The 17,912-nt window shown below is 28.7% G+C and overlaps 1 protein-coding gene across 7 annotated transcripts in view; it reads left to right on the forward strand.

The window, feature by feature from the left end:
- The window catches only part of Patronin (calmodulin-regulated spectrin-associated protein patronin), a 444,149-nt gene extending 429,238 nt beyond the window's left edge, over nt 1–14,911 (forward strand). For all 7 annotated transcript variants that reach the window (XM_075358663.1, XM_075358666.1, XM_075358669.1 and 4 more), the window contains 2 exons: nt 827–1,068; nt 5,961–14,911. In XM_075358663.1, coding sequence (XP_075214778.1) covers nt 827–1,068; nt 5,961–6,105 — 387 coding nt within the window. In that variant the 3' untranslated portion in view covers nt 6,106–14,911. The remainder of the gene's footprint in view (nt 1–826; nt 1,069–5,960) is intronic.
- Nucleotides 14,912–17,912: the final 3,001 nt, after the last annotated feature.

A 17,912-nucleotide genomic window follows, 5' to 3' on the forward strand; every position in this document is an offset into this window, starting at 1 on the left:
ACACACAATAAAAACTCATTTCACAAAAAGTTTGTTTACAACTCACGTGGCAACAATAGACTAAAAATATTAATACCTAATATAAATCAGCTGTTCATATAAGCATATGTTTACTAGTAACTTTACAGTGTTGCCACTTTGGCTGTCAAAAAAGCTAGCCTCATTACTTTATTTACAGACCTTGTGTGTGTGTGTGTTTGTATGTGTATATTTTTTTAAACATATATTGTTTCATATAAGAGCAGAAATAAAGAATGCAAAAATATGTGAGATTACTGAAACAAGAAAAATATTTTATCTAAATTAATTTTTCTTATGTATGTTTCTAAAGGACGTTTATGAGAGTTTTTTTAAATTTAAATTATGCTTTTTAAGTGGCAGCAATTGATATAGATATTATTTGCTAAAACTCCATCAGATTTTATGAATGTTTGTAGCCAGTGTTGTACACTTAGTGTGTATTCATTGTGTTTACTTGTTTATTGATCATGACTTCAGCTTTTGCCGTTTTACCATTAATTCTAGGTGTTGTTGTAGAGGCATTATATTCTTTTTATCCTATTCTTAAAAAAGATTTTTAATTTTTGGAGTTCACTGTTACAATTATATGTACATATTTAACTCTGCATACGCACAATCCTCCTCTCTTGTTAGGTAAAAGAACTTTTTTCTGCTAGTCCAAGTTTTCAGTTTTGTTTACTTGATACATTCATATTTTAATTTATTTTCTGTTCTCTTTAAACAAATAAACTATGATTAAGAGTTTACTTTAGTAATGATTTATTTTATTAATCAATTACTGTTACACATAAATTTTTTTTTTCAGGGTATTATATTGAATGCAGTAGAATATTGTGTGTTTCCTGGTGCCGTTAATCGTGAAGCTAAACGCAGAGTATTGGAAGAAATCAATCGCTCTGAAGCAAAACATTTTTTGGTTTTGTTTCGGGATGCTGGCTGCCAGTTTCGTGCTCTCTATTCCTATTGTCCTGAGACTGAAGAGGTTGCTAAGCTTTATGGTACTGGTCCAAAACTAGTCTCTGATAGAATGTTTGATAAATTTTTTAAGTAAGTATTATTCTATGTATCATAAATTTTTTAATATTATTATGTAAATAGTTAAGAAAAACCATGTTGTAACGTAATCTTTTATATTTGTTTATATATTTTTTGTTTAATTTTTTATGTATTGCTGTGTTTTATGTAAGGCTATACATTGGATGAACAAAAATGTTTTCAAAATATGGGTTTACTGAAATTTTTGTATATAACATTTCTTAAGTTTAGTATCCAGCAACACTTGGGACTCATTATGAAACAAGTTTTTAGCTTAATTTGATGTTTCTCAATTAATTATTATTAAAAATGCTGGAATATTATTTACTGATAAACTCTTCAGATGTTGGTTACTGATTGTTGTAATTCCCAGACCAAATCTTACTCCCAGATCATCCTTGTCAACCATCTATCTGTGTTAATCTGAAAAATAAAATTTAATCCAACCAGTCATAATTAATATATACATATTTATATACTGTAGCTTAAATTTATAACCTTTATGTTCAGTGAAGGAAGTGTTTTAGAGTATAAAGGAAGTGTTGTAGAGAAACTTTTGTTTTCAGTGAAAGAATTGAGTAGAGGAGTTTTCTTAAAATAACCTATTATATTTAAAGGTGAAGGTTATTAAAAACATTTAAATTTTTTAGTGAAAATACATATGGAGAAAACTGACATCCCAGCCCCGTAGAGGTAAGACACCACCTTGTGACGTTACTGGTCATCACACCACCCCCTCTGTTCCAAGCCCTGAGGGGCTTTCATCTTTAGACCCTCTAACTGATTACATCTCACAGTCATCAGCCAGGGCTCGGTTGGGATGCCAGTGATGTAAATGCCTCCGCAGACATTTGCATCAACAAAATACATATCAAATTTCACCTTCATGTAGGCCTCAAAGAGACATTGTAACATCCAACCTAACATGATTCCCTCAAACTAACTGACCGAAACCGCAGAAGCATGAACCCTGTGCCTATTACAGATTTGACAACACCATTCGTGACTGTGAATGCCTCAGAAAATGAACGAGTTTATCAGTGCTACATTCATGCCAATCAAAATTAAGTCTTATGCAACATAGAAATTCAGACCTACACCCAAATAAATCGACCAATTTAGGTCACATAACAAGGGGAACACAAACTCATTTCAGTCTGCGCAGGAGCCGGGGACAAACCCTACACTTCCACTTGGTCCTTGGTCCCATCATGGTGTCTTGTGTGGCATTACCAAGTCATCATCAGGACAGTCACCGACAGAGGGAAGCCACACCCGTGATAGCATGGGTTAACATACCCCGGCGACGCAGCCACCCCGCCAGTAGGAGCCCCAAATCGAATCGCAAACAGTACCAATATAACCATGGCACGATGCCAATATGCCTGCCTGCAACCAATCCAATACCTAAGCCAGAACCCTAGCCACCTGAGATCCTACCATGATCAAGTACTTCGATTAAACTCCTTCTGCAGACCTACACACCACAAGGGCTCAAAGAAAACTAGCCACTATAGACCACTCCTCGCGGATCATCCAGTTAATACAGAGATCCAGAAAGGAATGTATTCTCTCAAGTTCCCTAACAGCTTGTGAACGTTCGACCTTGTATCGGGGACATACATAGAAGACATGGTCCAATGTATCATCACTCCTGCAATCTGAGCATTGACACGAATCCACCAAATGAAACCTAGCCAAACTTGCCCGAAAGGCACCATGTCCAGAGAGAAACTGTGTGATATACCGATTGGTAGAGACCCATCCAATCACACCTAAATCAGACTCTATAGAAAATATACCATGTGTGTAGCAAACTGTGGGAGATTCATTCCACTTGACCTGCCAAGATGCAAGGCCCCAGTCTCCAATCTCCTGCTTTCGTTCTGACATCAACAGGTTATTTACCTTGGAAATGTAGCACTCTCTATGTTCATTAGCTAAGGGTTTGACTCCGGCTATAACACAGACTGTCTCCCGCAAGGCGAGACTGTTCTATAACTGCAAATAACAGCCAGCAAGAGGATTCGCTGGGCCCGCAGCAAAATGTCCGTGCAATACCTAAAAGCTATGCGGTGAGCCCAGACAGGTGCAGCATACAGCATAATAGCTTCGCTGACACCCTTGTAAAGGATACGCATGGTACAGTAATTCAACCCCCATCGGGATGAATGACTCTACGGATTCCATAAAAAGCACCAGCGACCTTTTTTGCTACATTCTGTAGATATTCCTTGAATGGAGAAAACTGTCAACAATGTTTACTAGTACTATTGGGCATGTAGTAATGTTCTTACTGCTTGTCCAAGCCGAATTGGCACAGATTTGATCTAGGCGATGGTTGCCTAGCTAGCGTGGAGCTATAATATGCTACTCATAGAAGACAGTATACATACGGTATAAATTTTTTTTATCTTAATAATAGTAATTTTTTAATTTAACTAATTTTTTTATACTAATACAGTATAAATCTTTTTAGTATTTTTTATACTAATGTTTATTCCAATCAATAAACAAATTCAAATGATAAAATTAAAAATTATTTTTATTCTTATCCTACCCTACTAATTGGCATTTGTATGTGTATCTATGTGTGATCCCCCTTAGCTTAGTATCGAAATGTAACAATCGCTGCAGAAAATCTCGATGTGTTAGTATGTGTCTTGTGGAGGTCTTGTGTATGCACTTTATATATGCGAAATATATATCAAAGTTTTGGGAAAATTTAGTACTTTTTAACCGGATCTGAATTTTCAGATGAAAATCACAAATATCTTGAAAACAGTTGGTCCTAGTGCTTCGAAAATTTTTTCCATCCTCCTCAACGTTACTGCATTCACTCCCAGTGGTACCCATCGGATGGTAATATTATCGTGCCCCCAGGGTGCCATTCTGAAATTAAGGAGGGGGTGTGATAGGGTGCCACCGTAATGTATCAGCAACCGCTCGTCCGATTTTCACGATTCAAATGGCATATATATCAGCAGGTCAAGCGTTAACTGTTTAACTCATTGGGTACACTTTTGATCGACTAGCTCTTTGTTATCTGGAAATTAAATCATTTAGCCCTACGTTTTGATTGCACTCACCCACCATAAACATATACCAATTCAATCTTTCGCTATGTATGCTCAAACCTGTGTACTAGCACAGCTGTAAAGTATAAAATTATGAAGACTAAAAAGTACAAAATAAAAAATATATTGAAAAATTTTTTTAAAAACCACTGTTATATTGAATGCACTAAAAAGTTGAAAATAAAAAATATGTAAAAAATTTGTAAGACACCACTACACCACTATTAAATTAAACGCTCTAAAATGTAAAAAATAATTTTAGGACAGTATCTCAGAATGGATTTGACATCAAGTTTTGATGATGACATGTAAGATTACGTGAAAGTCACAGCTTCAAATTAAAAATTTGATGTTTTTGCCTATTTTTTCATATGCATGATGAATTTTTTTGTGAGGAAAAATTAATTTTTTTCTGAAGCTATTTCACCAGTAATTCATTAAACTGTTCTTTTTTAGACTCCTGTGGCAGACGCAACACGTTCTACAACTGTTTTGGAGTCTAACAAACAATGCTTTGGAGTACTAACAAACATTCCAACTGCAGCTTCTCTCTTGCCACGTAATTAAAAACGTGTATAATTTCTTTCCCTTAACAGTGAATGCCTTTTCCACATAAATTAGACATAATAAAATCAATTCACTACCATAAGAATAGAGCCGACAAAAATTTAATAATTTAATGTGAATAAATTACTTTTAAAATTTCATTTAAGACTTTCAAGAATTATGAACAACTTTCAAGAATTGAAACTCAAAGAATGTTACAATCAGATGATAACCATATACTCTTTGGATATACACAATTAACTGGACAAGTTTTAACTGCAAATACAGTATAAATTAGAACGGAATCATTTACAAAAACAAGTTAGTCTCTGAATGAATCAGGAACAGTTTGTATAAATAGAGATTTAATGTTTCATTTGAATGTTTAAAATGTTGCATCGTTTGGTTATTATTTACACAAACCTGAATAAAGAAATTTTTCTTACATATGACATAGCCTAGGCTAGTGTATGGTTGTTTGCCACTCCCAGAAGAAAGAGCGAAGAGAGTAGCATAATCAGTAGACATCACGCTTGTGCCTGTTTGGCTTGGATATTTTATACAATTATAAAACTATAAAAAAATACATTTAGGCCTAAAAACTAATCAGTAACAGCTGATTAGTCTGCATAATATTGCATATCATATCTATTTCAGTATCTAATAAAGAAATAGATTATTGATTTAATAACAAATAAACTGAGGATTAAATAAGTAACTAATAAATATAAGACGTGAATTTGTTCATTGATTAGAATAAACAATAATCATACTGTATACATACTATCTTTAATCGAGTATTATTATAAACCAGTGCTCGTTAGGCAGCAAGATTTACAACTATGCTGTTCATCAGATCTGTGCCAATTAGACTTGGACAAGCTATAAAACATATTTTATATTGTACGTTAGATTATAAATTGCTTAGTCTTCTTTTTTGATAGATTATTCTAGTTTTTGAGGAGTCTGGTGGTAGAGAGGCCAAGGAGGTATGCTAGGAGCGATAGTGAAGAAATAAGAAATAAGAAATGAGTCCCCTTCTAATGATGATGATCGTCATCATCATCATCATGAGCTAACAAAAATATACTTAAGACCCATTTTAATTTACACACTTAAATTTTAAAATTATTTTTTTCATAAATAATTTCATAATGAAGACAAAATGCTGTAGAATGAATAATAGCATTCAATTTATCTTCTTTGAAAAAAGATGTATGTATGTCTGTATTGTATGTTGTTTATCTTTTTGAAATTAAAAAAAAATGTTCTTGTTTTCAGGTATAACTCTGGTGGAAAGTGCTTTTCACAAGTTCACACAAAACATCTAACAGTTACTATAGATGCCTTTACAATTCATAATAGTCTCTGGCAAGGGAAAAAAGTTACTCTTCCAAATAGAAGAGATATGACTCTAGTTATTTAGTGCGGATATTTATCGATCTAACTCGTTCCTAACATTGCCAGAACAAATAATTTAATTTATGAAATAAATAATTAATTAATCAATTAATTAAAAAAATAATGATTATAATTATTTGGTGGAGTTATTAATATCACTGTACTCTCACAGTATTTGTTTTAAATATTAACAATAATAATTAAATAATAACAAACATAATAATAATAAGAATAATAATTTAAAATTTATTTAAAATAAAATTTGTAGAGAATTCATCGAAAGAGCATATAATACTAAAATAGAATTTAATCTAATTTTATTAAAACCAGTGTATGCTTTTAATTAATCTGTTGTAAGCAATCTTGCCACTTTTTTTTTAATTTTTCTGTTCATTGTTTAATCAAATTACAGCTATTAGAAGTATGTTGGTTTGCATGCATCTCAAAATTAATATTATCTATACATTATAGAAACATTGATTTTTTTATTGTACGGTCTGTACCGGACAATAATTTTCTGGTAATTTAGTGTTTCTTAGCTGTTAATCATTAAAGGTTTATGATAACTGAATTATATTAAATACCGTACATTTATTTATTCATTTATTACTAGCATACATTGGATTCGCTGAATTGCATTGTACTCTTTTTTTGTGTTGTATGCATGAATTTATATATTTTTTTTATATTTAGTTTTATGCTAGTCTGTTGTATTTTATATTATGAATAAAAATATATCAATACTGTGTCGTATGTAATGTAACTATGTGTATTTATCTATTTAAAAAACTATATATTAAAAAAAAAATCTGATTACTGAAGAAATATAATTTTTTTAAAGTATTGTTGAATATTTTTGCTTATAAAAAATTAATTGATATTAAAATATTATATATTTATATCATGTGATCAGGGTACGGAATTATTTCAGATTTATTTTGTAATTATTCTTTTTCTTTATTTGAGTATAGTCCGATGTCATTTGTTGAAGTACTTTTTGTTTTCTTTGATTTAATTGGCTGATAATTTATTTGATTTTATAACTTATGATAATACTTCTTTATTAAAAATTAACTGTCGTTCCATTTGAATGTTCTATATTTGTCAATATGTAAAATCATTTTTTATAATTGCATATATCTAATCATAAATTTTTATTTATTACAGTGTAAATAAATATTTATACGTTGTTGCTCCAAAATTTACCTAATTACATCACAGATAAATTACATTTTTATTATTTAACTATTTTTAAAAATATTTTCATTTATCAGATTTAGATTTATGTGTTTAAAAGCAATTATAAAATTTTGAATTTAATGATGTACCATATTGTAACCACAAGTTAACAGTAAAAATTATTCTCAAATATGATTTGGTTATTTTATTTAAAAGATAACTGTGCTTAAATATCATTGTATAACGTTTGATTATAATAAACATTGTGCAATCTCTAATCAGAGGATTAGTGTTTAGTAGTTGATCCTCCTTCTTCTACCATTGTCAAACATAATATCCATCAACCTTAAAGTTGAAATTCTTTTACAGTAAATTTTCTTATAATTTATTGACTACTTGTTCTATCTGTATCATGTATTATAATCAATTTGTAATCGATTAGATGGATGTTATGCTAATTTTTCAATATTTTTATTAGTGAAGCGTAACAGAAAAAAATTATATAAAAGTAATTCTTGAAGTGTGTACTGTATTTGTATTGCAGATTACTACTTACCAATTTATATGGCAGAGGATTAACCAAGACATGCTCATACACAGTAATTAGATCTGAGCATGTATGATCTGTGTTGAGAGTAAAGCAAAGGAATTTGTAAATTAATCTTGGAAGGAAAAGAGGTTTGGTTTATTTTCAGAGAAATTCAGTGACCATTAAATTCATTTTATATTGATTCACTATTAGGTGGTGGGTAAAGGAACTCTTAACACTTTTAAGATGGAACAAATCTCATTGAAAATATCCGTCCAGACTGGGCATTTCACAAGTTTATCAAAAACTCACTATATCAGCTGTATGTAGGTTTTGTCTTTTTTCTCTGTAAAATGGTGTAAATTGTAGAACCAAATTATAACTGAATAATTCCTGTTAAAATTTTAATTTGAAGGAAATTTGTAAAAAAAAATTCACAATGGTTTTCTTTTGCTTATTATTTAATTCTATCAAAACCAAACTTAAATGTAATATTAAAATGATCTATTAAATTACAAATATATCGTAAATTAAAAAAGATAATATTTTCCATTTGATGATGTAGTTTTATATTTATGAACCTGACATTTTATGTAATGTAAATTAATCAAAAGTGGTCATCAGCAATGCACCATATAAATGCTTGTATTCTTCAAATAGTCCATGATGTTGTATTACACTCTAGCATTACAGATATTAATTAAGAATAAAACAGATTTTCTCTAAGAAGTGGATGTAGAACCTCTTAATTTATTATAAGTTAAGTCTGGTCGGGTAAGTTTAATTTTGTTGAATACTTACAGCATTACAGATTATATTTGCACCACATCTACTATGTATGTGTTTAACTCATTGTCATGTCTAAATAAATTGTATTTTTATATTGCATTTAACTGTACTGTTAAATATTTTTCTGTTCACTGATAATTAGAAAACTTTAGAAGACTATTTTGAATTTACATAGAAAAATTACTACTCTGATGACTCCTAGTTATATACATTTTAAAGCTGTAAAATCATTTATAAAGATTTGTTTCTTTGGGGATAACAACAGTCATATTTTAGGATTGTTGTTCAGCAGTTTAATTTATTCACATAATCAAGCGATAAAACTTACGTGCGTGATATGTCACCTTTTTAATGCACCCTATAATATAGCTCCTATGTACTAGGTTTTATTACATTTTCAATAATATTACTTTCTTTTGTGACTGTTCCATCTATTAAGTCACAATTTTTTGTGTGGTATAAATTAGCATTTTCAGTTTTTTCTCTTCTTTTTGAAAGGATCTTTTACTTTAAGTAAGCTAAATGTGTAATAAAAAACTTTGTATAATTTTAAAAATTGTTAATTATGTACAGTCTGTAATGCTTTCTAAACATTAATAACTGTTCAAATTTTCTTGTAATAAGATGTAAGCTCACTTAAAATTTCTAAAATGTTGTCATTTGAGGACAGAATTTTATCTTCTGACAAATGTATCTAGAATTACTGATCTTTTTCTCTCACCCCTACCTCTTGTTAGTAGTATACTTCCTAATAATTATGTTTTAAAACATTACTGAAACACTTCGATTAGCAGACTGATGTTTATATTTTTCTACTTAACTATTTTGAGATTGGTGTTTTATTCATTTACTGTTTTGCAAATTATTTTGTATATATTAAATGAAAGTTAAATTCTCAAACTTCTAAAGGATTGAGAAAATAAAAAATAAATAAAAATACTTTCTTACAAGACTGGAAAAAACTATTGGAAATAGTGTCAGAATTATATACATTTTTTCCAGGCTGATGCCAGTTATTGTTCCTTTTAAACACTAAGATAAATCAGTTATAAATTTAAACGAATTTTTTTTAACAGAAAAAGTTTTCCTGAAAATTGAAATGATATAATTTTTGGGGTATTATATTATTCAGGTCATGTATTTGGTATTAGATGTTTTTGATTAATAAGGTATATCTTACTCTTTTAGAAGAAAATTTTTAGAAAACTTGTTTTTAAGTATTTTAAGTATGTCACTTAAAGGGGTTTATTGACAAGAGTCAAATTTGTTTTTCTTGGGTATTTTATACAATTTTATTTGTTTGCTCTTTATGTACTATTTTTGTACTTCACCAGAATGTTTTTAAAGTACACACTTTTGTAGAATTATATTTTGTAGTTTTTTCTTTTAACTGTACTAGAATTATATTGTAATTTTAAAACTATAAATAGGATAGAAGCTGTTGATTTTTAAACTAGCTTTTTGTATATCAATTTCCTTAAGTCTTGGTAATTCTGTGATAAACTAGTAACATGTTAAGTAGTCAGTGGCACAAGATTTTAAAATTTGGAACCTTACCGATATTGAAATTTCATAATTGAACTTCAAATCAGTTTTTACTATTTGTCAACATTATACAGTTATCTATCCTGAGTCAAGACTCTCATGCAGTGCCTATACCTTTTCTTGTGTACTTCTAACTAAACACATGAGTTTCTGATAACTCAAATTTAGTTTAGATCTCTGTAACTTTAACTCTTTTCTGGTCACCAACTTTGCATTTTCTGTCGTTCTTTCTAGCACTTCAAACAATTTTTTCTTTCATTAATAGTTTTTTTAATATATTTTAATTTCTAGAATATCGTCAGCTACTCTGTATCAGCATGCATTCATTCAACAACTTAAAAATTTTTTTTTTTGTCCTCCACACATATTTTATGCTGCAGAATTGTACTTTGTAGGTTTCATAAGCCGATGATAATAGTAGATTAAAAGGAGGTTGAGCTTAGTTGAACTTACCCAGGATTGAGAACTATTATTCTGTAGTGAATGTTAGGTTGCTTCATATTAAATTGCTACTATATTTGTAGTTTTCTTTGAGTTTGATTAATTTTAAATTTTGTGCTACTGTGATCATTGACTAGACTCCTATTAAATGTTAATGAAATTTTCATTGACTATGAAATTTCACATCCTATGTAAACTGCACTCAGCGTTAACTTGATAATCTGTGCTTCCTCCTTTTTAAATGTAGTTTTGGTGGTTGTAATTTTATAATTATCACACTTAGTTATTTTCCTGAATGCCACTTAGTGAGATGCTTCTGCTGGTATTATGAAATTATCAGGTTGCAAAACTGCATACAGCTTATTTACATGTCCAAAGTTTATTATCACAGTTATTCTGTAAAATATTACCCAAACCTAACTTTTATCTCTTGCCCTTATATGAGATTATTATTTTTTTGGAGATTACCAAAAATTAGATTATAGAAGTGGAAGGCCCAATTTTATGCATATACCCTTCATGTGTTAGCAATCCTTGGTTAGGAAATGCAATTTCAGACTCTCCACTGGCTGAAGTATTATATTAGCTAATACTTCTATAAACCAGCAGATTGAATCGGTGTGGTGGCTGATGATGCAATTTCTATGATATGTTTCGTAGAAGGATCAAGGAGGTTGAAGGGAGGAATTAAAAATACAGAGGGACTGTGAGCCTAGATAAATTTATTGTTCTATGAAGTTCTTTTTTGTTATAAAAATTTCAGGAGTAGACTATATTAGTAATATTGTTTCTTATCTTTGCCTCTAGTCCTGTTATATTTATTTAGCAGTAGTCATATTTGTTTAGTATCAGTAAGGTTTTTTATCCATTTATTTGTATAATATTAACTACAGTAATCATGATGAGTACTTAATATTCATTAACTGAATTTCTTCCTTTCTTTTCATTAATTTTAAATGGCATTTTTTGTTATTTGCCATGTGGATTAATCAGAATGTTATCCTTAAATTACATCTTTTTTATTTTCAAGTCTATTTTCTGTGATGTTTCAGGTTTATAACTGTCAGTTTATAAAGAGAAGATTAGTTTTCTTGCTCGATACCCAAAGAGCAAATCTCTTTGTTTTGATTTGAATGACAGTTTTTCTTTAGGCAGAAAATTCATTTATATGTGGTTATAAGTTACTTGAAAGCTAAACTATGTTAATTAGGTGATAATGTATTTATATCAGTATGGACTTCTTTTATCATCTGCAACTATTCTTCTATCCTCCCTTATTATGAAAGTGTTTTTTAATGTATTAAGTATCAGTTGACTATTAAAAACTAATTATTCATTGAAAAGTATAAAAAAGAATTTCCATTTCAATAAAAAAAATTTATTTGCATTCATTTTGTTAGTTATTTAATCAGTTTAATTTTATAGTACTATTTATAATGTATAATTTTGTTAATTTTCTGAGTGCTGTATAATTCAGGTAAAAAAAAATTATTGTTTATTAAATAAATATTTATATTTTTTTATTGTTTGTATAGAATTTTTCAAAAATATTTAATCGTTTGTAATTTATTAGCATAATAAAAATAATTTAATTTCCAGATTAGATGAGAATTGTTTTCAGAGACTGTGGTTTGAAATATTTTATAAAAAATTTACATGACAGAATAATATATATTCATATGTAGTTTTTAATTAATATTTTTTTATTCAATTTTGTGTATTTATTTAATATTTATAAATTCAGTTTTAAACAGTTTTTGATGGTTTTAAATTTAATAATATATTATAAAATAAATGTAGTAGTTACTTCTTTTTATTTGTTTATGTAATCTAGTTTGTTATTAATAAATATTAAATGTGAAGTTCCCATGAATCGAATCGTCATATATAAAGTGTAAAGAATTTGGATCTATTTTAGGGATATTGGACAGATATATATGTTATTATAATATACTTTTGAAACAGTGATATCTGTATGATTACTTATTTATTAATCGATATCATTAATTCCACTTAGAAAAATATTTTGTGTACAGGATTTAAACAGTGCATGTTTTTTACTTTTGAAATATTAAAAATAAATAAATAAAAATTTGTATTATATGTATAATAGATATGTAAAATCTGAAATAAAATATATTTTATGATGAGAGTTCAGAAATGTGTATTTGCTTATTAGATAATTTTTTTTCATTTTGTTTGTGAACAAAAATGTAGTTAAATGAATAATGATTACAAAAAAGAGAAAAAAATGGAAATATTAATGAATGTACAGTAAAATTATATATTCTGTAATTTTTTGAATAAGTAATACGCTTTTAAGTAAAGGAATTTTTTAGTCAATATTGAGTCAACTCAAAAAAACAGTGGCATCAATGTGAAATGTCATTGTTGTGCCAATGTGTATAAAACTGCAAATGTTATGATGGTAATGAAATGTTTTATGAAAATTTGTCAGAATTTATGTCATTCTAGAATGTAGATTATGTGGTCAGTGTGAATTGCTCGCTGATTTACTGTAAAATCGCTTTGGTGTGTTTGTATTGTATACGTATGCAAACATATGTTTATATAAATAAATTTGCATTAACATTGATTGCCAGGCACTCTGTGCCCTGACTAGAATCCTAGTCTGTGCCTAGACTTAGAGGTGCTCGATCCATAATTGAAAATTTTGTATCTATGAGCTTTTTCATGTTAAATAATATAATTGATTAATTATTAATTGTAATAACAATTACGATGTAGCTTAGCTTCACTCGTTATATCTTGAACTTATTTTTTAACTGAGCATGTAAATAGACTTAATCTTCTCGTTCTTTTGTTTTGTGTTTTATATTATAATTATAAATAGCCTTTATTTATTCATAAATTAAAAATAAATACCTATAATGTTGTTTACATAAAATAAATTAACATTGATACTTGAATCTTTAAAAGATCATATTCAATAAAGATTTTGAGTGAGCATAAGTGTTTTACTGCCCCTTTTCTGTTCTTACTTGATGCTTTATATTATTGTTTATTTTTTCTTATTTTTTTCATGTATTGTAATTTTTACTGGAATTGATGTTATTGTTTAACCTACTGTTTACTTTCTCTGTCATGTTCTACTCCGAGCAAACAAGCTGACCAAATACGTAAATGAGTTTAGCTGTTTCTATTCCTTCAATTTATACATTAATACAACTTTCTTTCTTGTTAATTCTTATCACTTTGGTTTTTTCTCTGTTTATGTATACTCTGAACTTTTTCTCCACTGTTATAATACCTTATTAAGTTATTCTTATATTCTTAATGTCATTGGAAGAATTAGTTCCTCTTCTAATTTTTCCAACGCCACTTTCCAGTTGTACTGTAACCATGGCATCATTGCTGAATGTTTGGTGAAATAGACAGCACATCTTTCACCAAAAATGCTTAATGTGCATAATTAAGCAGAAACAAAGATCTTTATCTCTACCAAATGGAACAAGTTTTTTAGAAGTTGCATCTCACTATACGTGTAATATTTGTACTGATATACATTTAATTTATTTAATATGATTCGATGTTAATTTGTGATTCTTTGATTCTACATACTAAGTAGAGGAGTTAGGGCTAGGCCCCTGTAATAGGATGCTCATTTGCAGAGCTATTTTGGTTTGTGTGAGGTTGGCTTGTGCCATGTTGTCACACTGAAATAGGCGAGTAGCAAGAGGGTAGTCTGTGGAACTGGTACTTAAGCAAGTGCCACATAACTGACTTTTAAGTAACAGATCTTATGATTTTACTATCTACATTAATTTATTTACTACTTGAATTGTTATTTTATATTTTCTTTTGTTATCAGTTATCTGTAACTTTTATTTATGAATTAACTTTAAAATATACACTTTGCATTAGAAGGTCATTGAAAAAAATAATATTTTATATTAGTATGTGTAATAATAGTTAGTTTTTGTTTGTATTTAAATTATGTTCAGCAAAGTGAGCACAGGAAGGTTGAACACAGTATATGTTTTATTACTACTACTACTTTACCTTGTCTTCAGTTTTATTTTCCATATTGTAGGGCTCATCACTTTATGTAGTACGTTTCTGTATTTTTCTTTTCTCAGTTACCCTTGTCTAGTTAGTTTTTCTTGTATAATAAAACTCATTACTTTTTTCCTTAATTAAAAATAGTTTTAAAAGTTGTAATCTCAATGGAATTTTTGTTTTAACAGTAATCTTTTCATTAATATAAATTTATTTATTTTATGATGAATTGTATTTAAATTAATTTTTATCATAACTTTCCCTGGAAATTTCTTCTAAACATACTTTATATGGATATTTTTGTTAAAATATATATCTTTTGAAAATCTTTTTGTTTTATAATTATAAAACCAATGAGAATGCAACATTTTGGTCATTCCTAGGAGGTATCAATTTGGAATTTTCATTTTTATTTAATTATTATTAAAACTTACTTTTGTTTAAAACTATGAATAAATTGAAAGTTACTGTTACCAAAACATAAATTTTCATTCCATATTTGATGTAATGATAATTATTTTTATATCCATCACAGCACAAAAAAGCACTTTGGTTTGAGTTATTTTTTAATACTCAAACAAGAAAAAGTTGCTTGGAACAAGATTGAGTGAGTAGGAAGGTTAATGACAGTGGCCATAAAGTGTTTGACCGTGTATGATTGGGAGCTTTGTTGTGGTACAGAAATTAATTACCCTTCTCCCTCATTTATCTAGCATTTTCGTTGCTTGGTCACACAGTTTTCTAAACTTCCAATTTACCTTCTATCCAAATGGTGATTTACTTTCTGACACATCAAAAAAGCAAATTAACTTGTCTTCACATTTGATAGAAGTTGCCTGTAGTTTTTTAATCTGTGATTTCCATCAGCTTGATTGTTGTTTCAGGTCATAACCATAGTATTAAGTCTTATAACATGTCACAACTTAAAAAAAGATGTGTGGATCATTTGGAAGTTTATCCCTAAAGTCTCTCATGACTGGTTTTCTGATGTGTGAACAACAGAGGCACAGATTTTGCAGCAACACATTACATGTTTAAATCGTATGTTAAAATTCACTGGAAGGATTCCAAGACATACAGATCAATTTAGAAATTTCTTCTACAGTTAGACAATGATTATAGATTTCATTGCAAACATTTTCAAGTTTTTTGCCATTCCTAAAACTGCTTGTAGATATATGTTCAACTAAATTATCACTAAAGTTCAAGTCTTGAGCTATATTCTTCAAACTTATCACTGAGGACACATGAGTGCTTCAATTATTTATGACTATCAATCTCTCAGAGGCTCTCTACTTTTGAAATAATGAAGCATTGTATTCTGTAAGCCCTTAACCAATTACAGTTTTTCTTCTCACTGTACACAAATCAACCATAATCATTTGAAATGATGATTACAGACATAACATTATTTAGTGTGTTATATAAATATACAATTGCATTATAAAACAGTTACTTCACAAAAATCACATCATGGTTGTTGCAGGGTGTTTTGAACTTTTAAAACCTAATATGTTGACTGTGGTGCTGGAAAGTAGATGACTATATAATGAGTCTTGTTGGAACAAAGGTGAACCTAGTTGTATGATAGGCTTTTGCTAGTGCTGGCCTAGCTCTGGTATCCATATACTCTGTTGTAATATAACGTAATTCCAATTAAAAAATTTTAACAAGGCTTATGTGAAAAACCAAGCTAGATTTGTCTGATGAAAAATGGTAAAATTTACGGGTGTTAAAAATGCTATGTTCTCTTGCTAGCTCTCTTATGTAAATAAAGGCAACAAGCTTTTGCAAGCCCTACAGGCTGTCTTGGAAATGCCTGTAGATTTGGTCTGCCATTTTGCTAAATGCCTATGGTTGTCCAGAACCCTCTAAATAAACGATTACTCACTAGCTTGAATGATGCAAGTTAATTGTTTACAATATACGCAAAAAACGAAGGGTATCAAAAACATTTAATGAGCAAAAAATCAGTATCAAACTGAATAATATGGATCCATTGATAGGAAACAATATTAATTTTAAAATAAATAAGAATGTAATAAATTGAATGAAATGTGACAGAAACGTAGATACTCTTAGTTAGTTATACATTGAGACAGGAAAACATTATATAGAAACAAATAGACTATATTATATATAAAACAAATAGACTACAAAGAACCTTTAAAAGCAGATTAGCATTAATAAAAGGCATCTTTCTTAAGAATTAATTTTCTAATATCTGACAGATTTAGGAGTAACTAAGAAATTTGTTTTAGGAAAGTGAAGGATACACATTGAGGAGGCTTTTTATACACATTGTTAGATAATAATGTTGAACACAAGATTAATTCATGAAGTTTGAAAGAAATTGTAACACATATAGAAGATAAATAAGAGTTTGTTAATTCTAACCAAAAAAAAGAATAAGGTTTGTAGGTAATTTTTTTCACTATGAAAGAAAGAAGGCTGGAAAAAATGAAGCGATTAGGTTACAGTAATAAATATGTTGAAGTTAAAAAACAACACAGAATTGAAAGTATGTGGTATTAATGCATCAAACTACTTGAGAGACCGATTACCAACAAAAAATAAATGTACTCTTAGAAAACTATGTATCTAGAATTCTTTGTTAAATTATATTACAAAAAAATCTATGGATAGAGCAGGGATGAAAAAGTAATGATTCAAATATGTACTTTAGCCTGTAACAAAAGCTTACTAGTTGAAAAAACCATGGTGTGCTTATACACATTCTAACAAAATGCATTATATCAACATTGGAGTTGATAGAACTTTTTCTTAGGAGCAAATCAATTTTCAACAAAATATTTATTTATCACAACAATTTTGACTAGAAAATTCTTAAACTCATTTGAGTCAATTATAAAATGTTCAGTGTTTAACTTAAGCCCATACTCTGTTCAAATTTATTTAAAGTTCTTAGTACAATGAATTGTAACAGATTGAAAATGTGAAATTTTAACGTGTAAGTTAATCCTTACAGTGATGGATATTTAACTATAATTTGTCTGTTATCATTTATTGTATACTATTGTATTATTATTATTATTTTGATTATTACCATTTTTTTTTTCTCACACATTAAAATAAGATTTATTACACTGACTGTTAGACCTTTGTTCTATTATCGCTTTAGAAACCAGAAATGATAAAAATTAACAAATAATTATCAAAATGACATAATTTTGCGAGAGGTTAATAAACTCTTATTAAATTAATTTAGCATAATCAATTTTAAATTATTTAATCTTCTCTGTTAAATAGGCTACACTTAATTTTTTAACATTTAAATTATTTTTATGCTTCTTAGGATATTGCAATTT

The sequence above is a fragment of the Lycorma delicatula genome, chromosome 2, assembly GCF_047948215.1.
Source record: "Lycorma delicatula isolate Av1 chromosome 2, ASM4794821v1, whole genome shotgun sequence".
Lineage (NCBI taxonomy): Eukaryota > Metazoa > Arthropoda > Insecta > Hemiptera > Fulgoridae > Lycorma > Lycorma delicatula.